The sequence below is a fragment of the Myxocyprinus asiaticus genome, chromosome 39 (genome assembly GCF_019703515.2).
Source record: "Myxocyprinus asiaticus isolate MX2 ecotype Aquarium Trade chromosome 39, UBuf_Myxa_2, whole genome shotgun sequence".
Classification (NCBI taxonomy): Eukaryota; Metazoa; Chordata; class Actinopteri; order Cypriniformes; family Catostomidae; genus Myxocyprinus; species Myxocyprinus asiaticus.
In genome coordinates, this window is record NC_059382.1 from 3642784 (window position 1) to 3670000 (window position 27217).

A 27217-nucleotide genomic window follows, 5' to 3' on the forward strand; every position below is an offset into this window, starting at 1 on the left:
CCTTTTTTACTATAAATTCTCCTCCTTGCCCAGTAGGTGGCGATATGCACGAAGAATGCGAACTGCCAAAAACAAAAAGAATAAGAAATTGGAAGTGGAAGTGGACATTTATAGGAAAAAAATGACTTAAATATTGATCTGTTTCTCACCTACACTTATCATATCACTTCTGAAGAGTCTTATGGTTTACTTTTATGCTGCCTTTATATGCTTTTTGGAGCTTCAAAGTTTTGGAGCACAGTAGTTCACTTGCATTGAATGGACCTACAGAGCAGAGATATTCTTCTAAAAATCTTCATTTGTGTTCTGCAGAAGAAAGAAAGTCTTACAGATGGCATGAGTGTGAGTAAATGATGAGATCATTTTCATTTTTAGGTGAACTATCCTTTTAATTAATCGATTGACATTTTTTTCGTATACATATATCGAGCATTGTTAACATGATGGCTGCCAAAGTCTAGGTCGTCATGAAGAAGGTGGAGCCTATGGCATGGGCGTGGCTTGACCTGCCCCCTCCAAAACCAACCAATGAGAACAAAGAGAATGAAGACGTGTGAAAATGAATGCTTAATAACCCAGACGATTACGGGTAACTCCCAGCGAGTCCACATTTACAGTAGAGACATCAGCTCTGTCTTCAGACCTGCACATGGCGACACCACCGTCACCTGAGCCATTGTAAACTCTTGATTTCTCACATACGGTTTAACTGCTCTGACTTTAACTGGGAATAAAATGTGTCAGATTATTTATTTTTATAAATATCGTATAATGCAGATCATCTGAATTCATGTGAGCACAGTTTTCAAAAAGACACAGTGCACTAATATTGGAAAAAATCATGAAACCGTTCAGTCTTCAGTGCTCTTAAGCTGAATTCATACTTGTAAAATGTAAATGTGGTTTCATTCTTTATTTTCTGTTTTAGGAGATTCTAATATGTCGTAATGTTGTGTTCATGTCATGTTGGGATTACTGTAATTACATCAGTCGCAGTGCTCATAATGCCGAAATAATTCCATGTCTGACTTTGTTGTTGATGTGTATTTTTTTTAATCTTCAAACAAACAATCCTGTATAACTAAGAGATTATCAATAGTAACATTTTAAGACGTATCCAACAGAAATATGCACAGCTACCTTACTATCTTTAACTGTTGAAGCCGTGGTCATTTTGGTTGCTCTATATGACGTCACAATGGTCAAGTCTGTGCTTTCATAACTTTTTCAGTTTCCAAATTGTAATTATGAGATTTAGAAAGACGTGAATGGTTTTACTATTTGGGTACTTGTAATTACAGTAATTTCGTCATGACGTGAACGCAACTTAGCATTTTTTCTCCACTTTAAATTTGTGGAAATCTGTTTTTTTTTCAGTGTTTTGTTGCCTAAATGATCGATACCCAGGCAAGGGTCTATTTCTATGTTATTACCAAACTGTAAAATTACACCATGGTGATAAAACAGACTTTAAAGGGATAGTTCACCCAAAAATGTAAATTCTCTCATCATTTACTCACCCTCATGCCATCCCAAATGTGTATGACATTCTTTCTTCTGCTGAACACAAATGAAATGATGAAAAGATTTTTAGATGAATATCTCAGATCTGTAGGTTCATACAATGCAAGAACTTTGGGCAGAACTTTACAACTCAAAAAGCACATAAAGACAGCATAAAAGTAAACCATAAGACTCCAGTGGTTTAATCCATGTCTTCAGAAGTGATATGATATGTGTGGGTGAGAAACAGATCAATATTTAAGTCCTTTTTTACTATTAATCTCTACTTTCACTTTCACATTCTTCTTCTGTTTTTGGCAATTCACATTATTTGTGCATATCGCCACCTACTGGGCAGGGAGGACAATTTATAGTAAAAAAGGACTTAAATATTGATCTGTTTCTCACCAACACCTATCATATCACTTCTGAAGATATGGATTTAGCCACTGGAGTCTTATGGATTAGTTTTATTCTGCATTTAAGTGCTTTTTGGAGCTTTATAGTTTTGGTCACCATTGACTTGCATTGTATGGACCAACAGAGCTGAAATGTTCTTCTAAAATCTTTATTTGTGTTCTGCAGAAGAAATAAAGTCATACACATTTGGGATGGCATGAGGGTGAGTAAATGATGAGAGAATTTTCATTTTTGGGTGAACTATTCCTTTAAGTGATACTAACTTTTTCCTATTTCAAATAAAATTAGTCACTGTGCTCTCCCAGCAAGTCTAGATGCGCAGACCGCAAAAAAAAAAAAAATTCACCAATAAGAAACGGAAATGTTCAGCACTCTAAAAAACACTTATTTTATTGAGCAACCTGTTGCTTTTAATAAAGTAAAACATTTTCAAAGTGTAGACCATCTTTGTTTCTCATTATCCTTCATGGTAAACTTTTTAAGTCAGGTACTTTTCTGCGCTTTAAAGTGTAAATCCAAATTTATAGTTCAGAATTGGTGATTGAATGCAGCCCTTATTAGTTCTAACTTAATGCTTGTTAATTTCCTTTGTCTTGCCATCTTTGTGTAATTTTTCAAAGTTAGGGTGCACTGTAAACTAGACAAGCAAACATACGTGAAATAGCCTTTTATTATTATTATTATTCTAGCATTCCATAGTTTCTTAATCTGCCTTTGAGCTCTTGTGTAAAATGTATACCATACACTTTCTTTTACTTCTGTTTCTGTTGAAACAAAGTTTGTGGTGCTCTTGCTATAGTTACTGTAATTATGGTATTTGTAGAAACACAATAGTATCCACAAAATTTACCATGATTTTACTACAGTAACTGTAGATGAACTATGGTATTTGCAGTAAAACTAAAGTAACCACAATTTACTGTGATTTTACTACAATAACTGTAGATGATCTATGGTATTTGTAGTAAAATCTAAAGTAACCACAATTTACCATGATTTTACTACCGTAACTATAGTTGAACTATGGTATTTGTAGTAAAACCAAAGTAACCACAATTTACTGTGATTTTACTACAATAACTAGTTGAACTATGGTATTTGCAGTAAAACTAAAGTAACCACAACTTGCCATGGTTTTACTATAGTAACTATAGTTACTGTAACTATGGTATTTGTAGTAAAACTAAAGTAACCACAATTTACCATGATTTTACTACAGTAGTTGAACTATAGTCTTTGTACTAAAACCACAGTAACTACACAATTTACCATGATTTTACTACAGTAACTATAGTTCCACTATGGTATCTGTAGGGTAATCATAACTACAAAATGTACCATTATTTAAATACAGTAACCATGTTTTAATGATGATAATTGTGGTGAAACCATAGCAATAATACTGGAAAAAACCCACAATGTTTAATTTTACTAAAGTAACACCTGGGCTAATTTGTGGTACATGTACTGTGATTTGTTTTAAACCATGGTTAATTTTCATAAGGGCATGTTTTTTGTGTGTGTGTGTGTGTGTTTTTTTCTCTTCTTTTTTTTTTGGGTGAAAACTATGGTTTGAAAAACCAGGGTACTTCTACCACAAATTAACCATGGTGTTATTATAGTAAAACTGTAGTAACCATTGTTTTTTTTTTGGCAGTATGATTATGATTTTTATAACAATAGTTGTGATTTTCTTATATTTTTTACTACAAATATTATTGTTAAAATATGGTTACTGTAGTAAAACCATGGTTAATTTTTGTAAAGCATTGATGAGGCTATTGCGAACTTAAAAAAATCGTGTGGGAACGCAAACCATTTCAGAAAACAATTCCCTCCCTTTTTGGAACAACACGAGGGTGACTAAATGAAAACAGAATTTACATTTTTGGGTGAACTATCCCATTAATATTAAGACTGAATATTTATTCTTAATTGAGTTTTTATGGTCATATTTAGATTGTTCTCTATGACCATTGTGCACTTAAGGCAATTAATTTACTGCAAATCCCTTTCGGTGAAAAACATCTGCTAAATGCCAACAATTTATTTGACTCGCCCTCAGTGTGCAGCTTCCCAAAGCTCACCTCTGAGCCAGGTTTGCATGGTGTTCCTTCGTAGAAACAGACTTGAAGAAGTTAATGGTTTTATTTCATGTTTTTTTTATTGTATGCATTTCAATTTCAGGCCACAGGCATTAGTGTGACAGCAGCTGCATTGACAGTGAAAGCAGCGATGCTGATTTGTCGTTTCACCTCGTCCCAGGACTTCTGTGGGTCCACTGCATTCTCAATGTCAAATAAAGCATCATAAATCCCTGGGAAAGACTCGCCCGCATATTTATTGTGACTGCTGGGCGCAAAAACGATATGCCTGGAAGACAGAAAAAGACAAATATATGTAAAACAGGCAAACAATCCCATAGACTTATATTGAAGAAGGGACTCATAGACACCACAATACATCAACATATCAATATCAACTCCAGAATCTCCTTTTGTGTTCCATGGAAGAAAGTCATACAGGTTTGGAACAACAAATGTAATGATTAATGTATTGATTATCAGCGCTTACCTGTAAAATGGTCTTCCAGGTAGGCCCAACGGGTCAATGAAAGCTCTCTCTAAATACATCAGCTGATCATTTACCATCCGCGCGGCCATTGCACTGAGAGAGAGAACATAATCTGGTATGAGATGTTATAACTAAACACCATGAGAGTCAAATGTAGCCTAAAAAATTCAAATTGTCTGTGTTTTCATTTCATACTCAGAAGTGTCGAGCTGATCTAGTCTTTGATGAAAATCTTGAGCTGCGACTGTAAAGTTCTTAACAGCAGAGAAGAGAGAATCTACAATAAAAAACAACAAACAATGGGCTGGTTGACAACAAATGAGAAGCATCATTGACAGAATGTCACAAAAAAGTGGTTATGACACTGCACCCAATTCTAATAACGCTACTTCACTAGTGATGGAAAAGTGTATGCTTTTGAGTATGTATTACATATGTATTACATACACCGGTCTCTGTGACAGCTGTAGACTTTGTAAACAGCAAACAAAAATCAATGTCAATCATTTTGCCCGTTGTTTTGACTAGGTGTGTTGTCTGTACAGCTGGAGCGCAGACTGCCCCTACTGCATCAAGCTTGAATTGATCCAATTGTAGGAACATTCCTTATTACTGAATTTACATACAGGTCGGGGGCATGATTTGTTCTGTTAATTGTTTTTAATGCATTATTTTTCATAGAATTAATTGCACGACATTAACACGATTAATCGACAGCCCTAATTAATACATTATATTTAAATAATATAATACAATATTGTTACATAAGTGGGTCGCCAATTGGTGTTCAATGTAAAATCTGGGTCATAAAGCAAAACCAGCTGAGAACCACTGCTTTAGAGCAAAGGGTTTGTACTATTTGACATTATTAATATGGGTAATAATTGCTTAAAAAGCATACGTGATACTTCGAAAAATCCATTGGATATAGTACACTATCCTTTGGTGTGCTATTTCAATGTACTATGATATATGTCTCCAGCTCACCGAATGACACAGCGTACTGCTCCATGGCAGCAGGGTGTTTCTGTGCCAGCTGGTGTATGGTGCTGGCATATTTGGCGATAGAGGTGGCATATTCCACACAGTCCAGAGGCAGAATCAGAGAGTCAGCCAAACTGAAGATCAATCCACCCCGCACACGGGCCACGGCCTCCAGCCGACGGAAACTTGGGTCATAGAAGCGTTCCACGATCTCATAGGTCTCATACACGCTGTGATATACAGGGTAGCTGCTGTAGCGCTCGGTTTTCTGTGGAACAAACACAGATCCTTAAAAGAGGACATTTCATGGAAGTTAGAACCAAGCGGCTGCCTACTAAGACAGCATTTAAAGGCAACACACTCACCCGGTTTTTGGTGTATCTCGCCCTGCCGGACGCAATCCCTAATCGGATGAAATACGCTTCAAAATCACTACCCGAGCCCAGTTTACTGATCCTACAGGGAGATCATTATCATGATAATTTATATAAATGATATCATATAATAAAGATTGTCATCATTATCACACATTGTCCTGAAGTTGCACCTACCATGGTGCATCTCTTTCAGTCCAGTTGTCCCGTTTGTGCCAGCTCTCATATAGACTCATGCCCTCTTCTCCTTCCTCTGGACTCGAAACCTTCAAAAAAAATTGTTTGGAGTAGAAACATAATGATAACTTCAAAAATCTGAGACTTTGTCTTTAACACATTAAACTCAAAAAGTGTCTCAAAATGATCACAAATTCTTTCATTAATACTAACTATTTTATTTGTCAACCACATACTCCAAAAAGTAGTTCGTTCTATTTTATCACATAATTCCATCCAATTGAATTGTGTACTTTTAACTAAATTAAAAGTAACATTTTTGAGTAAACATTTAGACAGACAGACAGATAGACAGATATTGTTTAAATCTCACCTGCTTGGTGATGTCATAAACAAGAGTGTGTAGAGAAGGGGTGCAGTCGACCCTCAGTGTGTACATACCTGCGCAAACACACACGTATATCAGCAGATACTTAAAAAGACAATGTACAGCGTCATTAGGTGCTTTTACACATGCAGCCTTTGATGTAAATTTAACAGCATTTTTCAGTTTTTCTGATCATGTGTAAACAGAACCCGTTGTGGAAATGCTGGCGAGGTGTTTGTTTAGGACTCACCCTCAATGGCAGAGTCAGCATTGATGTACGCGACTGCTCGCTCCTGCAGTATTCTGGCTTTATCCTGAAACACACAACAACAACAACCTGTGGCTTTAACCAAGCTCTGAGATAACAAGCAGATGGATGCAAAAATTCATTCATTCATTCATTTGTACCTCTGCCCACTCTGTAGATCCCAGTAGACCGAACTCCTCTGCATCCCAACTGGCAAAGATTATTGTTCTCCTCGGCCTCCAACCTCAAACCATGTAAATAACATGTAAAAAAACGGCCACACATGTAAATAACATTTGATTTAACAAGAAATTGAGGGTAACATTGCTGCATGTTGACAGAAGCTCATGTTAAACTAGATGGAGTGATGAAGTGTGTTTGTGTATGTTTGTGTGTACAGACTTAACAATTGTGTGTATTTAACTATACTTTAGGGACAAATAGGAATTTCCGTTGGGGACATTTGGGATGTTCTCATTTATAAAAACAAAAACATAATTTTTTTTCTTTAATGTTTGGGTGTGAGTTTGGGTTAGTCTGTAGTACTAATAATCAATTGTTTATAATAAAAAAAAGAAGTCTGCGGTGTGTTTGCATTTAGGTAGCTATATAAATATGTGTGTGTTTGTGTAATGGACACACACACCTCTGTTCATGAGTTGTCCCGCCGCTCTCACACTTTCATGCACCACGGCAGCTCCAGACACCGGATCAATCCCTCCAAACACCCACGCGTCACGATGACCACCCAGAATTATAAACCTGTCTGAACAAACACAGAATTAAAGAAGTAACTGGTCCGTGCAAAACTCACCACCACTATGCCCAACACTGCTATGCGGTTGCCGTGGTGTTCTGAGTGGTTGTTAGTGTGTTGCTAAGCAGTTACTGTGGTGTTCAAAGTGTTTTTTAGTGCATTGCTATGCGGTTGACATGGTGTTCTAAAGTGTTTTTTTAGTGCGTTGCTATGCGGCTGCTTTGGTGGTCTGAGTGGTTGTTAGTGCATTGCTATGCAGTTGCTGTGGTGTTCAGAGTATTTTTTAGTGCATTGCTATGCGGTTGCCGTGGTGTTCTGAGTGCTTTTTAGTGCATTGTTATGCGGTTGCCATGGTGTTCTCAGTGGTTGTAAGTGCGTTGTTATGCAGTTGCTGTGGTGATCTGAGTGGTTGTTAGTGGGTTGTTATGCAGTTGCTGTGGTGATCTGAGTGGTTGTTAGTGCGTTGTTATGCAGTTGCTCTGATGTTCTGAGTGGTTGTTAGTGCGTTGCTATGCAGTTGCTCTGGTGATCTGAGTGGTTGTAAGTGCTTTCCTATGAAGTTGCTGTGGTGTTCAGAGTGGTTGTTAGTGCATTACTATGCGGTTGCCGTGGTGTTCTGAGTGGTTGTTGGTGCATTGTTATGTGGTTGCTGTGGTGTTCTGAGAGGTTGTTAATGCATTGCTATGCAGTTGCCGTTGTTAGTGCATTGCTATGCAGTTGTTGTGGTGTTCTGAGTGGTTGTTAGTGCGTTGCTATGTGGTTGCTGATGTGTTCTGAGTGGTTGCTAGTGCGTTGCTATGTGGTTGCTAGTGCGTTGCTATGTGGTTGCTGAGGTGTTCTGAGTGGTTGCTAGTGCTTGGCTATGTTGTTGCTGTGGTGTTCTGAGTGGTTGCTAGTGCATAGCTATGCGGTTGCCGTGGTGTTCTGAGTGGTTGTTAGTGTGTTGCTAAGCAGTTACTGTGGTGTTCAAAGTATTTTTTCGTGCATTGCTATGCGGTTGACATGGTGTTCTAAAGTGTTTTTTAGTGCATTGCTATGCGGTTGCTGTGGTGTTCTGAGTGTTTTTTTAGTGCGTTGCTATGCGGCTGCTTTGGTGGTCTGAGTGGTTGTTAGTGCATTGCTATGCAGTTGCTGTGGTGTTCAGAGTATTTTTCAGTGCATTGCTATGCGGCTGATGTGGTGTTCTGACTGTTTTTAGTGCATTGTTATGCGGTTGCCATGGTGTTCTCAGTGGTTGTAAGTGCGTTGTTATGCAGTTGCTGTGGTGTTCAGAGTATTTTTTAGTGCGTTGCTATGTGGCTGATGTGGTGTTCTGACTGTTTTTAGTGCTTTGCTATGCGGTTGCCGTGGTGTTCTGAGTGTTTTTTAGTGCATTGTTATGCGGTTGCCATGGTGTTCTCAGTGGTTGTAAGTGCGTTGTTATGCAGTTGCTGTGGTGATCTGAGTGGTTGTTAGTGCGTTGTTATGCAGTTGCTCTGATGTTCTGAGTGGTTGTTAGTGCGTTGCTATGCAGTTGCTGTGGTGATCTGAGTGGTTGTAAGTGCGTTCCTATGAAGTTGCTGTGGTGTTCAGAGTGGTTGTTAGTGCATTACTATGCGGTTGCCGTGGTGTTCTGAGTGGTTGTTGGTGCATTGTTATGTGGTTGCTGTGGTATTCTGAATGGTTGTTAATGCATTGCTATGCAGTTGCCATTGTTAGTGCATTGCTATGCAGTTGTTGTGGTGTTCTGAGTGGTTGTTAGTGCGTTGCCATGTGGTTGCTGAGGTGTTCTGAGTGGTTGCTAGTGCGTTGCTATGTGGTTGCTGAGGTGTTCTGAGTGGTTGCTAGTGCTTGGCTATGTTGTTGCTGTGGTGTTCTGAGTGGTTGCTAGTGCATAGCTATGATGTTGCTGTGGTGTTCTGAGTTGCTGTTAGTCCATTGCTATGCAGTTGCTGAGGTGTTCTGAGTGGTTGCTGGTGTGTAGCTATGTTGTTGTTGAGTGGTTGCTATTGCATAGCTATGTTGTTGCTGTGGTGTTCTGAGTGGTTTATAGTGTGTTGCTATGTGGTTGCTGAGGTGTTCTGAATGGTTGCTAGTGCTTGGCTATGTTGTTGCTGTGGTGTTCTGAGTTGTTGTTAGTCCATTGCTATGCGGTTGCTGAGGTGTTCTGAGTGGTTGCTGGTGTGTAGCTATGTTGTTGATGTGGTGTTCTAAATGGTTGTTAGTGCATTGCTATGTGGTTGCTGAGGTGTTCTGAGTGGTTGCTGGTGTGTAGCTATGCTGTTGTTGCAGTGTTCTGAGTGGTTGCTATTGCATAGCTATGTTGTTGCTGTGGTGTTCTGAGTGGTTGTTAGTGCGTTACTACGTGGTTGCCATAGTGTTCTGAGTGGTCTCTTACTGGCTCTTAGGATGAGCAATAATAACAGTGATGCTTGCATTAAAAAAACACCACTAAATGTTTGTAGTGTTAACACAACATTCAAAACCACACATTATCCACACAACATTTGCAAATAACCTACAAAACCACATGTCAGTGCTGTAGGATTGTGAAGTCACCTGGTTCTACAGCTCCTCTGATCAAGCCAATCACATTGTAGATTCGGGTCACCTGATTGTTGGTGTGGATGTTCATACGCACTGTACTGAAAACAGAAAATTCACAAAAGCAAGAGTCATTTATTCAATTTAGAATCTATACAGTGACGACTTCAAGCTTTTACTTTATACTGCATGCTTCATTATTATTTGTACGAGCCTGCTGATTGTGTGTGTGTAAGGGGGAGTCCAAACACAAGGCCATTGTGTAAACTGGCAGAACTCCAGAATTAAATACAGAAAAACAACAGAGCAAAAGAAAAGTCTGTTTATTTGTGTGTGTGTGAGCGTACTTAGCTAATTTTTGGGGACGCCTTCGAGTGGAAAATCGATTAATAAATTAAGCACATTTTTTATTTTGTTTTAATTCTAAAAATGCAAGTGTTTTTTTTAGGGTTAGGGTTAGACTATAGCAATTAGAATTAACTTAAATATAAACAATAGTAGTCTATGATGTGGCCACATTTAAATAGCTGTGTGTGTGTGTGTGTGTGTGTGTGTGTGTAATGGGGTACCGAAACACAAAGCCATTGTGTTACCAGGAACAACTCCAGAATACATTACAGAACAACAACAAAGCCGAATAAATGTATGATTGTATATTTGTAAGTTTTTTGTACAGGTTTGGCAATACTTGTGAGGGCCAAGTGGTTGAAAATGTCCACACAAATACAGTCAAAAACTACCTGTGAAGTTTTTTGCTTTAAATCTAATAATATGAATAGATTTCTTACTGTAAGGGTTAGGTTTAGGATAGAGTAAATATGATTATCTTAGTATGAAATTCACTGCATCTTTGAGAGATTCTCATCATTATCTAGATTCTAAGGTCTGTGTGTGTGTGTATTGTGAAAAGTAAATGTGTGTTGTCTTTCCTCTGTGAGAACGCTGAGTGTGCAAACTGTTCTATATTGCTGACATCATGCATAAAATTAGTTAATGATTACCTAGAGTGTGAAAATGGGTATGTAAGCTGTTTAAGTAACACATCATAACAGGAGGATCATAGGTTGTACACACACACACACACTGTGTGACAGATGACACTTTCTCTTATCTTATGTTAAGTTTTGGGGTTAAAAGTCAGGCTTGAATTGGGTTTAATGTGTAGGTTTTGACTTCAGGTTTAGAATGATTAACTCTCTTGAACGGCGACTGTTTCTGAAAGACAACGAAAAAATCTTTCACCCTATTTAGATAATAAATGTCCCTGGTCTTACTGTGCACAGTCCATAGGTGCATGCTATTCTAACGGGAAAAAAAAATGGTTGTTTTAATGATCTTCAAAACTGATGATTCATCAAAATGTAATAACTTTCTCTTCTTTCGCTTCTGAAACAAATGTTACGTTCTGTGATGTTATCAAGGCAGTGTGGACAGGGGAAAAAAATATTAACCAATAAGATCATAGCCCACTTTTCACAATTCAGTCAAATACAGTTGGATGTAATCAAATCCCACCCTTGATAATTTTCTACTAAATATTCTGCTACACTCAAAAATATTTCTCGAAACGAAAGTCAAATGCGTCACGAATGCTGTTTCATGTTGTCTTCAATGATACAGGATGTAATTGTGTATTCATAGTGTTTGTAAGGAGGGAAAGTGTCATACTTCTGTTCAAAGCCATCCATGAATCCTGGTCCGATTCGGTATGACACGTTAAGTGCACCCTTCCAGTTTTCAGGGGGAAGAGGCCCTCTCATATTCCTACGGGAAGTGACAACCCAGAAATTAATTAACAGAACAACAGAGGCCTAATTTGTGTTGCATGTCAAAATAAAACTCACCGTCACAATGTTATAGTTTGTGGGTTGTTTGCCAGCAGTGTTGGGTAAGTTAATCAAAAGTAATCCCCTCACAAGTTAATAATTAATTTTTAAAAATCGTAACCAGATTACTGATTACCTCATCGAAAAACATTGCTAATTACTTTACTTTTAAGTTCCTTTATTAAAACACTTTTCACGGGGGGCCTGGGTAGCTCAGTGGTAAAGACACTGGCTACCACTCCTGGAGTTCACTAGTTCAAATCCCTGGGTGTGCTAAATGACTCCAGCCAGGTCACCTAAGCAACCAAATTGGCCCGGTTGCTAGGGAGGGTAGAGTCACATGGGGTAACCTCCTCATGGTTGCTATAATTTGGTTCGTTCTCAGTGGGGCACGTGGTGAGTTGAGCGTGGTTGCCGCGGTGGATGGCGTGAAGCCTCCACATGTGCTATGTCTCCGTGGCAACGCGCTCAACAAGCCACGTGATAAGATGCACGGGTTGACAATCTCAGACACAGCGGCAACTCGGATTTGTCCTCCGCCACCTGGACTGAGGCGAATCACTACACGACCAAGAGGACTTAAAAGCACATTGGGAATTGGGAGAAAAATGGGAAAAATCCCCCCCCAAAAAAACACTTTTCGTTTTCCTGCTCAAATTTTTAAATTCATGTCTACATTTCCTCTTTGCTCCTTGTCATACACTCAGTCAGTAACTGTACTGTAATCTGATTACAATAATTAAAAAAGTACATTTAAAATGACTAATATGTCATTAGATTACAGCAACTAATTAGTTTGTAATCAGATTACACCCTACACTGCCAGGGCATGTAGTGCTGTTGCTAGAGTTTTCTGGGTGGTTGCTAGGGAGTTGCTAGAGTGCACCAAGCCCCCCCTTCCCTGGTCGGACGGTGAAACGAGAGCACCTATTGCCCACCCAAAGTTTACAGTATCAATAGCGTGAATGATCATTTGTTTGTTTAGCTGTGACAGTCTCACTTTAGCAGATGAATTGCATCATGATAGCCAATGGGATGCACAGGAATCTTGGGTAACCCCACGCCGTCCTCTGGGCGATACCTGTAGGTGTATTCTATAGAAGAGCAAACATACACAGAGAACAGTCGTTGTTTTGCAAGCTAATCTTTTAACAAATGAAACTCCAATTTGGTTGGCTGGCGCAATTTTCAGGAGTCAGGGTCATATGTGTTTCCTCTCTATACCGAAACACAAACAGACCTTTTGCAGGGTATCCAGGTGTGAGGGGATCTCCCGCCCCATTAAGGTTGAGAACGTTTCCTCTTTGAGCGCCCCCACCTGGCAGGTTCCAGCCTTTAGGGTACGGCTCTACGCCATCCGCGCAGTAATCCGCCGGATCTGAGAACATGATGATGCCTTTAGCTCCTGCTAACATTGCATTTTTCACCTGCAAACACACGCAAACACGTTAATTTTGTCATTATTTACTTACTTCCATGTCGTTACAAACCTATTTTATGTCAGACAGAATGTCCAAGCATCTACTTTCCAAACAACAAAAATCTCATTTGCATTGAGGGTTTTAAAAGCATCACGTGGCACATGAGAACCAATGCCGTTTGGCGCCTGCGACGTCAAACCTTGAGTGATGCATCCACAGGCACCATTTTGTAAATGAACACAAGCGCAAATGAGATTTGAGAGCTGATTGGACATCAATGACTTCATCAAACGTCATTGGTTTTCGCGTCTCATGAACAAACGTACTTGATGTAAAATCTGAAACTTATTTAATACATTTATAATATATTTATAAAATATGCATACATTTAATACATTTTGTACAAAAAAATGAATATTTAAGAGCTGCTGAGAAAGGTACACTTTCAGAGAATAACGGTTTAAATTCCTATCAGTTCGTCACACAAATCTATCATATGGCTTCAGAAGACTTGGAATATAGTGCAGGATGCCCAATTCCCAATGTGCTTTTAAATCCTCGTGGTCGCGTAGTGATTCGCCTCAATGCAGGTGGTGGAGGACGAATCCCAGTTGCCTCCGCGTCTGAGATCGTCAACCTGCGCATCTTATCACGTGGCTTGTTGAGCGCGTGTGGAGGCTTCACGCCACCCACCGCAGCATTCACACTCAACTCACCACGCACCCCACCGAGAACGAACCACATTATAGTGACCACAAGGAGGTTACCCCATGTGACTCTACCCTCCCTAGCAACCGGGCCAATTTGGTTGCTTAGGAGACCTGGCTGGAATCACTCAGCACACCCTGGGATTCGAACTAGCGAACTCCAGGGTGGTAGCCAGCGTCTTTACCACTGAGCTACCCAGGCCCCCCCACATTGAATACTTTTATGGTGTTTTTATGTTGCTTTTTTGCATTTTGGAGCTTGTCAGTATAAATCCTCATTCACTTTTATTGACAAGAGCAGCATGAATATTCTGCCTGACATTTCCTTCTGTGTTCCTAAAAAGAAAGAAAGGGTTTGGAATGACATGAGGGTGAGTAAATGATGACGGAATTGTATTTTTGGGTGAACTATCCCTTTAACATGTTTTATTAAACATCCATTGTATGGTATGTACACAAAATCGTTTTATCACCTTGTTCCCACGGAAGATTTTGCCGTATCTGGCGATGACGATTTTCCCGGTACAGTTAATCCCCAACTCTCTTTCCAGCTTAAAGAAATCCTCCGTCCGTCCGTAATTAACGTACACCAAATCACCCTGCAATTCACAAAACATCAGTTTACTGCTGGAGGTGTACGTGTTTGTGTGTGTGTGTTTAAAAAAGTATTCACAAATGATTTTACTACTGTAATGTGACGTACAGTATTTCTGAATGAATCAGAATATTGAACTATTTCATCCATCAGGAATTGATTGGATCATATAAAGTGGAATTTCCATACCAAAATGCAAGTTTATTGTATTAAGCAAGTAAGAAGGGTGAATTATGATTTCATGCTGACTTTATTGAATGTGTTGGTAAATTTTGGGCATGCATCACCTCTGGTTGTCCTTTGGCAGAGAAAGCACTATAAGGAGGGACAATATCTGCAACATCTTCATAACCTTCAGGGACAGGCTCTGTCAGAGAGGTGTTAAAGATCTGAAGCAAAAGAGAGAGAGAGAGAGGACAAAACTTCATTGCTTGAATAATACACTGCAATCACTATACAATGTCCCCAGAATGATGCAATCATGGACTTAGACCTGTCCCCACTGCAGTTGGAGCAGTTACTCACAGCCTTCCGACATTACACACCAAATCTTCCTCTTAATCCAGCCGATGCCACGAGGAAAAGAACAAACCTACACTTTTTTTAAAAACAAGCATTTTTCAATGGATCTTTACAGCACTTTATGTGATCAAGAAGCGTTTTTTTGCTGTATAGGGTTCTTCTTGAGTTGGATGTTTCATTATAGTGTTTTGGTTTTTGGGTTCTTCAAATCATCAGTAAACCATAGATGGTTTTCTAAGGAACTTAAGAACTTCGATGGAGTCAGACTGCAGAAAAGCGTTTTGGTTCTAAGTGGAAAATTTATTTATAAGAGTGCAGATTTTGTGTGCACGCCTAGAGTGGGATTAGTTAAACCAGGAATACCTGCTCACGGAAAGTAGATTATTAATACTGTGGGGTCCAAAAGTTTGAGATCACTAGTGGAATTGCAGTTATATACAGTAGTGTGCAAAAGTTTTACGCACTTGTGAAAAATGTTGCATAGTGAGGATGTCTTCAAAAATAATGACTTAAACAGTTTTCATTTATCAGTTAACATCATACAAAGTTCAGTAAACATAAAAAAGCTACATCAATATTTGGTGTGACCACCTTTGCCTTCAAAACAGCCCCAATTCTCCAAGGTACACCTGGACACAGTTTTTCTTGGCTGTTGGCAGATAGGACGTTCCAAGCTTCTTGGAGAATTCACCACAGTTCTTCTATCTATTTCGGCTGTCTCAATTGCTTCTGTCTCTTTATGTAATCTCAGACTGATACGATGTTCAGTGGGGGTCTCTGTGGGGGCCATGCCATCTGTTGCAGGGCTCCCTGTTCTTCTATCTATTTCGGCTGTCTCAATTGCTTCTGTCTCTTTATGTAATCTTAGACTGACACAATGTTCAGTGGGGGGCTTTGTGGGAGCTATGACATCTGTTGCAGGGCTCCCTGTTCTTCTATCTATTTCGGCTGTCTCAATTGCTTCTGTCTCTTTATGTAATCTCAGACTGACACAATGTTCAGTGGGGGGCTCTGTGGGGGCTATGACATCTGTTGCAGGGCTCCCTGTTCTTCTATCTATTTCAGCTGTCTCAATTGCTTCTGTCTCTTTATGTAATCTCAGACTGACACAATGTTCAGTGGGGGGCTTTGTGGGGGCCATGACATCTGTTGCAGGGCTCCCTGTTCTTCTATCTATTTCGGCTGTCTCAATTGCTTCTGTCTCTTTATGTAATCTCAGACTGACACAATGTTCAGTGGGGGGCTTTGTGGGGGCCATGACATCTGTTGCAGGGCTCCCTGTTCTTCTATCTATTTCGGCTGTCTCAATTGCTTCTGTCTCTTTATGTAATCTCAGACTGACACAATGTTCAGTGGGGGGCTTTGTGGGGGCCATGACATCTGTTGCAGGGCTCCCTGTTCTTCTATCTATTTCGGCTGTCTCAATTGCTTCTGTCTCTTTATGTAATCTTAGACTGACACAATGTTCAGTGGGGGGCTCTGTGGGGGCTATGACATCTGTTGCAGGGCTCCCTGTTCTTCTATCTATTTTGGCTGTCTCAATTGCATCTGTCTCTTTATGTAATCTCAGACTGACACAATGTTCAGTGGGGGGCTTTGTGGGGGCCATGACATCTGTTGCAGGGCTCCCTGTTCTTCTATCTATTTCGGCTGTCTCAATTGCTTCTGTCTCTTTATGTAATCTTAGACTGACACAATGTTCAGTGGGGGGCTCTGTGGGGGCCATGACATCTGTTGCAGGGCTCCCTGTTCTTCTATCTATTTCGGCTGTCTCAATTGCTTCTGTCTCTTTATGTAATCTTAGACTGACACAATGTTCAGTGGGGGGCTCTGTGGGGGCTATGACATCTGTTGCAGGGCTCCCTGTTCTTCTATCTATTTCGGCTGTCTCAATTGCTTCTGTCTCTTTATGTAATCTCAGACTGACACAATGTTCAGTGGGGGGCTTTGTGGGGGCCATGACATCTGTTGCAGGGCTCCCTGTTCTTCTATCTATTTCGGCTGTCTCAATTGCTTCTGTCTCTTTATGTAATCTCAGACTGACACAATGTTCAGTGGGGGGCTTTGTGGGGGCCATGACATCTGTTGCAGGGCTCCCTGTTCTTCTATCTATTTCGGCTGTCTCAATTGCTTCTGTCTCTTTATGTAATCTTAGACTGACACAATGTTCAGTGGGGGGCTCTGTGGGGGCCATGACATCTGTTGCAGGGCTCCCTGTTCGTCTATCTATTTCGGCTGTCTCAATTGCTTCTGTCTCTTTATGTAATCTTAGACTGACACAATGTTCAGTGGGGGGCTCTGTGGGGGCTATGACATCTGTTGCAGGGCTCCCTGTTCTTCTATCTATTTCGGCTGTCTCAATTGCTTCTGTCTCTTTATGTAATCTCAGACTGACACAATGTTCAGTGGGGGGCTTTGTGGGGGCCATGACATCTGTTGCAGGGCTCCCTGTTCTTCTATCTATTTCGGCTGTCTCAATTGCTTCTGTCTCTTTATGTAATCTTAGACTGACACAATGTTCAGTGGGGGGCTCTGTGGGGGCTATGACATCTGTTGCAGGGCTCTCTGTTCGTCTATCTATTTCGGCTGTCTCAATTGCTTCTGTCTCTTTATGTAATCTTAGACTGACACAATGTTCAGTGTGGGGCCATGACATCTGTTGCAGGGCTCCCTGTTCTTCTATTCTAATCTTTTCTATTTGCAAAAGTAATGTTTGGGATTCTAAAATTTATATTTCCTATTGACACACTAAAGCTGAAGATATAAATAACCATCTTAAGACAAATGCTTTTGTGAAACATCTTATGTGCCTAAGACTTTTATTTTTTGTTTACATTTTGAAAAAACAAATCATTACAAATTTGATTAGAAATATACAATCAAAATGTGTTTATTTTATTTCAGCCTATTTTTTAAGATTTAAGCATTTACATTTCATAAAAACAATTCCATGAAATTAAATTGTGTAATGTTTAACTAAATTAAATTATTCAAACTTACAATATAATTTATTTTATTTTATTTTATTAAAGATTACTCAATTCAATTTCATGGAATTTTGTTGCGTAAATGTTAAAACAATTTTTTGAGTGTAACGACTGGAGTAAAGGGTGAATTTAAAAATTAATGTGAATTTCAGAATGTGTTTTCTGTTTGCCGTTTGGTATTTCATAAGTTTGTGCAAAACCTGATGATTTATGTTTTTTCAACTTGATCTGAGAAGGTTCAAAAGGCATCTTTTTTTAACCTCACAATTTTTCTTCATTTGAAATATTTCTAAATCTCACAACTGTTTATTTTGAGGTTAAAATACATTTTTAAATTGTAGATTTTTAATGTGGTCTCAGACTTTTGGACCCCACTGTACATTTCCAAATACAAGTAAATGTTGAAAGGATAGAAAGGTACCAAGTGGATTTCATAGAGCAAAATATGCATTGAACTTAGAGCAGGGTGGCAGATAGTCGATATAATGCTGATGTATTTAATTGGCAAGTGACTGTACACAAAATTGCTCAAAAGAATTATGTAAATTGGCCAAGATGACAGTTATTGCGTTAAAAATGATCTCAAAATGGCCAAGTATCGGCCGATAATTTGACCTGGCCCATATATTAATCTTTCAATAATGGAAACTTGCAGTTCTCTAAAAAGAAGCTTTGTTTGTGTGTGTTTGGGTTCTGATTGCCAATTTGTACCTCTTTGCCCTGGTGGTCCACTATAGATATGTAATTGGGGCTCGTTTTATTGGGGTACGACAGAAGTACGTCGTATGGATCTAGGCCCACAGAGTCCAGCCCAAACTTCAACCACTCATCTCGAATCTGTTTCGCCAGGTCCAGATTCTGCTGCGACCCCGCCAAGTGGGGTAGCCGCGTGAACTTCCTTTAAAACCAGAAAAGACATTAGGTTTATGTTCTTAAATGCAAACATGTGAAACAGACATGAATTAAATTATATTTTAGAAATCTAGACAGTAAGAAATCTTAAGAGCAGGACTGGTGTATTGAGGGGACAGGTGGACAGGACAGCTTGGTAGGGTGGTCTCACTCTCACCTGAGATGGTGTTTAATATTCTCTGCTCGCATCTCATCCATAAATTCATGCAGGAAATTTTTTGATGTGTGTCCATGATCGACAGTAGTAGGTCGAGCAAACCAACCTGAGAAAATTTAAAAAAAATTTTAACAGCAAACCTTCAAACTAACATGCAATTTTTTGATTGCCTTAGTATTTCTGTTTTTCTTTTTTACATTTCTTTATTGCATTCGATATATAGACAAATAACATCCATGAAAATAACCTTTAACATCAACATATATTCCCCCACCCTCCCCTAACACCTCATCTAACAATACATAAGTAGAAGAATAGAAGAGTATTACATTCAGAGCATTGGGCATAAAACTGGAGACATATAGATGTAAATGACATCTGTAAATATTTGGAAAAGTGAGACCGACGAATGTCATATTTTCTGTTGAGATGACTAAAAGATAGAAGGACGTGAGCCCAATTTCATTCGGCTGTCATTTGGGCTGACCGACCATAATACGTTCAAAACTTAATTGGCTCAAATCAACTTAAGTAACGACAAAAGCAAGCTACATTTCAACAAGGTTAAAACAAGAAAGTCATAGATGTACTGTATTTCCATCATGGCAAACATTTAGATGATGCCTGATAGCATGACAGTAGGTGAATCTGTCAAGTTAATCCTGGTTTGTGCTAGTGCGAGTTACTGGACCTTATGTCTTTTTAGTAAAGCCTTGATTTCGTTATCTTGTAGGGATGTCAGAATACGAGTACTTCAGTGCGGAGATGTTTGTAAAAATATTTATTTATTTTAATTTGACATAATATATATTAGAAATAATAACAGTCTTACAACAGCATTGATATTACTAAATACCCACATGCTGTCTTGTGGTGGTTTCATCACACAAGTACACTCATTACTAAAAGTTGGTGTGTGTGTGTGTGTGTGTGTGTGTGTATGTGTGTGTGAGTTCAAATGGTCAAAAAGTCTGTCACGGTGAGATAAAGGAAAGGAAGTGATGACAGATGTAATAACACCAACTATTCAGAGATATAAACCTGAAAACAAAGACTAAGATGCATCTATGCTCAAGGAATTTGCAAACATTTCAACAAGGTTAAAACAAGAAAGTCATAGATGTACTGTATTTCCATCATGGCAAACATTTAGATGATGCCTGATAGCATGACAGTAGGTGAATCTGTCAAGTTAATCCTGGTTTGTGCTAGTGCGAGTTACTGGACCTTATGTCTTTTTAGTAAAGCCTTGATTTTGTTATCTTGTAGGGATGTCAGAATACGAGTACTTCAGTGCGGAGATGTTTGTAAAAATATTTATATATTTTAATTTGACATAATATATATTAGAAATAATAACAGTCTTACAACAGCATTGATATTACTAAATACCCACATGCTGTCTTGTGGTGGTTTCATCACACAAGTACACTCATTACTAAAAGTTGGTGTGTGTGTGTGTGTGTGTGTGTGTGTGTGTGTGTGTGTGTGTGTGTGTGTGTGTATGTGTGTGTGAGTGCAAATGGTCAAAAAGTCTGTCACGGTGAGATAAAGGAAAGGAAGTGATGACAGATGTAATAACACCAACTATTCAGAGATATAAACCTGAAAACAAAGACTAAGATGCATCTATGCTCAAGGAATTTGCAAACATTTCAACAATAAAATCTTTTATTAAGACACAACGCCATGAATCTTGCAAACTTTGTGTAGTCCAGCAACTAATGTTTCTCACAAACACATATTTTATCCTATTTAATGGACTGCTATTTTCTAAAAACACCCGACGAATCAATCTTTAAAAGCAATCAATTGTACACAATATAAATCGAACTACGGAAAGAGTGTTTTTAATCATGTTTTAAAGTAGTGAATAGCGTTAAAAGTACACTGAGCGTATCTGAAGCTGAGACAAACGTTAGTGTGACGACGACGATTTCAAAACGATCCCCGTTCACACGGATCCGCGAAAACGACTAAAAACACTGTATTATGCATGCCAGGCCAGTAGTTGGCGATGTCACTTCGTAAAGAAACACTACGCGCCTGCGCACATCAGCATTCTTCCACAGAGCGGTGAATACCAACAATGAAGATGGCGATCGCTGGTCGTAGTCGTGATACAGTAAATCTACACTTCGCTGGAGAAGCGTCAATAAACTCAAAATCTTCAGCAGCACAAACACAGTCCTGTAGTCCACCATTGTAGTTTTGAATGTCTCGCGCATTGTTTTGGAGTACTCGCGCGCATGCCTATAGACTGAACACGTAATACGCGTGCGCATGACGTCATCGTTTTCACAAATTCGCGTTTTTCTATGTTTACACGAAGATGATAATGGCATCATTTTCAAAAACTTGCACTTTGAAACCCGTTTTCAAAAGTTTGTGTTTTCAGGCTCCAAAACGCTGTTGTTGTGTAAACGAACAACCAAAACGCATAAAAAGTTTTACATTTTTAGTTGAAAACGTTGTCGTGTAAACAGCCCCGAAGTGACACTGATGATTGCCGGACAAATTAAACTGATACTTGATACTGTCAGAAGGATTGTGGAGAAACTTGGTCAGCCTCAGACCCTACACTCTCTTTGATAGAAAAAGGCGATCTTCAACCATTTCAGTAGCCATGGTCATCAGTGTTCAGAATATTTTCTGTATGTGGCGACTTATTCACACTCAGGAAAACACACCTTTTAAACACCTTCAACTGAATTATAACTATTTTCCAAACACATCTGCCACAGTTGAACCAGTGGTCAACTACAAACCAACGGCCAAACATTAGCATTCAACCACACACTAGTGGTCAAACTTTATCAGACAAAGACATCTGTCAACCACATCCAGGGTTTGAAATTAACTTTTTGGCTCACCAGCCACTGTGGCTAGTAGTTTCCAAGGTCACTAGCCACTTAAAGCACCTATTATGGTTTTTCAAATATTACCTTTCATGTAGTGTGTTAAATAGCTGTTTGTGAATGTAAAAAAAGTTTGCAAAAATCAAAGTGCATGACAAATGGAGTTATTGACACCCAAAAGAAAGAACCGATTCTGAACACCTGAAACGAGTCGTTAGTAATTCCAGACTTACTTCCTGTACTAACCTATGTAATTTGGTAACAAAAAACCCGCCTCTGGTCTTAATTGGCTGCTCACGAACAGCTTTGACCCGCCCTCAAACACTACACTAAGCGGTAGACCAATCACAACAGACTGGGACATCTGACCAATCAGAGCAGAGTATGCTCTCTGAAAGGAGGAGTTTAGAATGAATCCTTTAGAACGGATCATTGAACAAGTCGTTTTTGACACTGGAAAAAAAGGTAATGCTGCAATTTAAATTATGAGCAAATTAAAGTGTTTTTTGACCTTGGATGCATGTAAATCTATTGTATGAGACCTTTAAAACAAAATTAGGCACGTTTAAAAACCATAATAGGTGCTCTGTAAAGGTGCACTCAGTAATTCTAATCAATACACTTTTTGTCAAATTCTGCAAATATCAACTCAGTCTGCTAGCTGTCCGTTCTGTGGGTGGGCTGAAACAAATCGAGTATTTGTACACAGTCCTGGCTCCGTAAATGGGACAAAAACAAAGTGGAACAGACTGATCCGCACAACACTACTCCAGCCAGTCAGCAACAGGGGGTGGTTCTTGTGCGTGCACAGGATGGGGGGTGGGGGCAGAGCGAGAGGGAAATTAATTAAAAGAGCAACGGCAAATCTGGCTGATGCGAACTTTCTAAACTCCAAGGAGGACAAATGGCTGAGAAACAGACCAAGAGAAAAAGGTCAGACGAATATAAACTAAAAAAGAGGGATTATGATAAGTCGAGGGCTAGGAGCCGCGTCAACATCGGCAAGGCTTTTCAGCAGTGGAGAGACCGCTGAGAGGTAAAAGGCTTGAAGACGGATGCATAAGTTGCTCTTTTTCTTCTCGATAGGTGGGTAACATCAATTTTGCTATGTTTCACAGAACCCATATATGGTGTTGTTGTGATGTTAGATTTAGTAGCAGGAGGAGCACTAACAGTGCTCCAAAGACGCACTGAAGGGAGGGATGTGTTTGTGTTGGCAGTTGAGTTCAGTGTTTCTCAGGAATCTCTGTGGGCTCAGCGGTTAAGACTCTAGGTTACTGATCAGAAGGTCAGGGGTTCAAGCCCCAGCACCACCAAGATGCCACTGTTGGGCCCTTGAGCAAGGCCCTTGACCCTATCTGCTCCAGGGTTGCTGTATCATGGCTCACCCTGCACTCTGACCCCAGCTTGGCTGGGATATGTGGGGAAAAAAAAGAATTTCACTGTGTATGTGCAAATGTATATGTGTGATAAATAAGTATAATTATTAATTAAATAATTAATTATTATTCAATTGTTTGGACGTTATTTGATCAAGAATGATATTATTTTTAGCAGGACACAGGCCTAATGATGTAAGTCACCTTTAGAATATCTATGTCATGGACAGTTAGAACAGGAGGAAAATCTGTCCATAATTTGTCCATAATTCATGGAAGTTTTAATCCCTTCATTCTAAATTGTACTTACCTATATGAAAGTTTACCATTGTTCTTGCATTGTTTAACAGTGGCATTTGTAATGATAAGGCCATTACCACAGGTAAGACCATGGATGGCTCCTCATTGCTGTGGTTAGATTAATGTAGTTGTAGTAACTACATCTTCTAAAGTTGTAATAAAAATAAAGTCTAATAGATTCACTTTGATAGATTAAATATGAATCTATACAAGTTACTGGTTACCAAATACCAAAACATTTTAGTAAGTATGATGATGTGTATTTTAAAAACTGATCATGTGTGTATTTGTTTCCTCTTTACCTTGTCAGTGCTGTTTATAATGAAGGGGCTGTCTAGCAGTTTGAGGGGTTTGATTTCCTCCAAATAGAGCTTTATACTAGATTGTTCTCTGTATAATTCAAATGGGTCACATAAGTTTTATGGTGTCCGCCAGCTGCCCTGATATCAAGTAAAGCCTGACTCCATCACGCAAGTTTTGCTCTGGAGCACACTGACCATATAAGTCCACTGCACGGTGCGCCCACCGTTTTCAATTATTTCCAATGAGAATCCACCTTGTGAGCATGGCGCTCGCCTCCCATTGAAATGAATTGAAAACGCTCACTTCAATTCACTCACCAGGTGCCAGTGGACGCCCAGCATGATGTACGCCCGGTGGTTCGTGTGAAAGTACGCTTCATTCGCCCCACATAGATGTGCGTGTAAGTTATGAGAGGCATGAATACCATTAATTTCTTAGAATGTTCAATGCAGGAAAACCCCTGAAAAAGATCACCCGCCAAAGTGGCTGGTAACAGTGACGGAGTTACCCACCACTGCCGATTTGTACCCGCATTTGGCGGGTTGGCGGGTGTTCATTTCAAACCCTGACCGCATCCTAACGGTCATTCGACTATTAGCCAAACACACATCCGGTAACCAACAGTCACCCAACTATCAGCCAAAAACTTTTGGCAAACACATCCGGTGAGACACGCCCACTCATCAGGCATCCTTATCTCATCCATCAATATATTTTTTACATTTACTGCCTTATATCACTACTCAGGAGCCTGCTTGGTTCTTAATTCAATAGAATATTGTTTAAAAGCAAAAGTAAATGAAAGCGATCAAAATATCTCTTCTGCTGAAAAGAACAGTGGATGAATTAGATTTTTAGTATTGATTTTATTTATTATTTAATTATTTAATTGAATGATTTTTATTTACTTTTGCTGTTTAATTTTGTATTTAAGTATTTATTATTTAAATATACAAATATAATTAAACAAATAAATAAATCACAAAAAAGATCTAATTGAGCAGAAGTGGGTGGGGTCTCATTGGACCACACCTGTCCTGAAGGCATATGGTATATCTAGAATGAAGCACCTGAAAACAGGACAGACAGGTACCAGGAGTCACTGCACCAGGAGCCCCCTCTGAATGCACCACCAGTGCAACAATACAAATATACAAAAAATAAATCTTCGGTTACGGTTATTGATTCTGCAATCACAAAAATGTAAAATAAAATGAATCAATAATAATAATTTTATGATTTACGCATTTGAATTTCATAACAAAATTCTATCAAATTAAATGGGTCAATCTTTAACAAAATAAAATGAAATTATTAATAATGACATATTTTTAAAACTACACAATTTAATTTAATGCAATTTATTATGATATTGAAATATATATATATATATATATATATATATATATATATATATATATATATATATATACACATTTTTCTTTTTTTTTTTTGAGTGTGTAGCCGCTCGTTTGGCAACACGTTTTGTTGTTTTTTCTCTAAAAATGCGCACAAAGCACAGTGTAAAACACAACCTGTCTTCTACCAAAGCATTACAGCTATTCATAATAAAATGACGGAGACACTGAAACTCACCAATGATAAAGCCAATCAAGAAAAAAGCCGTAATAACTGTTAACCGGCAAATCCAGCTGACAATTTTGTTCTCGGTTCCCATTTGACTGCGAGCCGTACTGTACTTTGAAAACTGATTGTCAACTAGAAACGTCGAAATAGGAGAGAGGCTGCGGGAGTATGGAGGTGGGACTTGGTCTGAAAAAGAATGATTCACTTCAGCGAATCGGTTTGTTCGAACAATTCGTTCAGAAACGATTCAACGATTCATTTGATTCCTCGCTCGCTCAGCGTGTCCCCTGAAGTCCCCGCTCGGCATTTTACGTGTTCATTCCTCATAGAGACATAAATATTGGCTAAACCTTTGCTGGTCGTAGCTGGTTTGTGTTGTTTACGAGCCTGACCAAGCTGACAAGTGCCCCAAACCCCACTAAAACAATCAAACCAGACCAGTCTGACTAGTGGCTAGCATCTCCGGGATCAGGAAAGCATCGAAATCGAATTAACATCTGCTAAACATCTTAAAAAGATCAGATTTACAAACATAAATCATAACCATCTCAAAGACATCTGCTGAATAATGGCATGCGATAAATAGGCTCCTTATTGGCATACGTCTTAAAGACGTATTGCAGATGAGCAAACGATGTATAAAATACATCTTCCAGATGTAAACACACACATCAAATACACGTCTGGGTAATGCATGTGCTATCAGAGATCATGCTTAGACTAGCAAACCACCTCCCTGACAGTACACATACATCACATCTGGAAGACGTATTTTTTACGTCGTTTGCTCATCTGCAATACGTCTTTAAGACGTTTCCTCTCGGATGTCAAAAAGACGTTCCGCAGATATCTTTGAGATGTTTACGATTATATGTTTGTAAATCTGATATTTTTAAGATGTTTAGCAGTTAATTGGTTAAGTTAATTAAAATGCGATGCTTTCCAGAGGAAAAGATCTAAAATAGACATCTCGGAGATGTGTGCTCTGGGCTTACTTCAGATCGGGACTTCTGTTTACGTTTTCGATCCAGTTATATCAATTGTTTCAGAAGTCACGTATTTTTATTTTATTTATTTTTTATGATCTAAACATATTTCCCATCACATAGTTTAGGCTACTCATTAAATTTAACCTTACAGTCGCGTGATATACAAACGCTTCGAGAATTGGTTCGATCGAATCATTTGCAAGAACCGATTCAGATGAACGATTCGTGGGCAATTCGAACATCACTGTATCGGCGGTTCACTTGTCGCTTACGATTAGATCAAAGGAAAACAGAAGTTGCACATCATTTCTGTTAAAGTGAGTGAATGTAAGACGAAAGTGTGCGTGAATTCAATATTCACTCTTGAGAGTCATTTGGACAAACCGGTTCACTCCGAACTGCAGCTGCGCGCATGCATGAAGGTGCACAGTGAGTAGAGGAATGCGACATGCTGTTTTAGTTGGAGATTATTTAGACAGAGAGAAGCGGGTGACACGGAGGGGGTATGTATGAGGGTGGGGTGATTGTTTTCTCGGTTTTCAGTTTGTGATTTATTGGCTGGGCAAATAACGTTACATAAATACACAGCATTAGATTAATTTTCTGAGGGGTCCTTATATGTTCTTGCCCTATTTAGGACTCAAATGTAGTCGAAATTTCAAATGTATAAGGGGGAATGGTATGCAATTTGAGGAGATCAGCACAGCATCTTATAGACAAATAAAACAGGATAAATAAATAGGGGTGG

General features: G+C 39.0%; 1 protein-coding gene and 1 long non-coding RNA gene across 3 annotated transcripts in view; one reads left to right on the plus strand and one right to left on the minus strand.

The window, feature by feature from the left end:
* Positions 1-4065: 4065 nt before the first annotated feature.
* Positions 4066-25634, minus strand: LOC127430164 (glutamate carboxypeptidase 2-like). 2 transcript variants are annotated; one of them, XM_051679701.1, is made up of 20 exons: positions 25490-25626; positions 24964-25080; positions 19054-19159; positions 18696-18882; positions 14763-14864; positions 14354-14479; positions 12993-13179; positions 12753-12846; positions 11595-11690; positions 9942-10027; positions 7293-7412; positions 6808-6890; positions 6650-6713; positions 6406-6473; positions 6033-6121; positions 5847-5937; positions 5485-5749; positions 4693-4774; positions 4498-4590; positions 4066-4296 (listed from the first exon to the last, which is right to left on the minus strand). In XM_051679701.1, the coding sequence occupies exons 1-20, from the start codon at positions 25569-25571 to the stop codon at positions 4107-4109; spliced, it is 2328 nt and encodes a 775-aa protein (XP_051535661.1). In that variant the 5' UTR covers positions 25572-25626; the 3' UTR covers positions 4066-4106. The 2 variants fall into 2 exon arrangements, with proteins under 2 accessions (XP_051535661.1, XP_051535662.1); XM_051679702.1 differs by lacking the exon at positions 24964-25080 and having other exon boundaries at positions 25490-25634.
* A 1141-nt stretch (positions 25635-26775) lies between these two features.
* The window catches only part of LOC127430044 (uncharacterized), a 7638-nt gene continuing 7196 nt past the window's right edge, over positions 26776-27217 (plus strand). The window contains exon 1 of the long non-coding RNA XR_007895395.1: positions 26776-26898. This is a non-coding gene — a long non-coding RNA (uncharacterized LOC127430044). The remainder of the gene's footprint in view (positions 26899-27217) is intronic.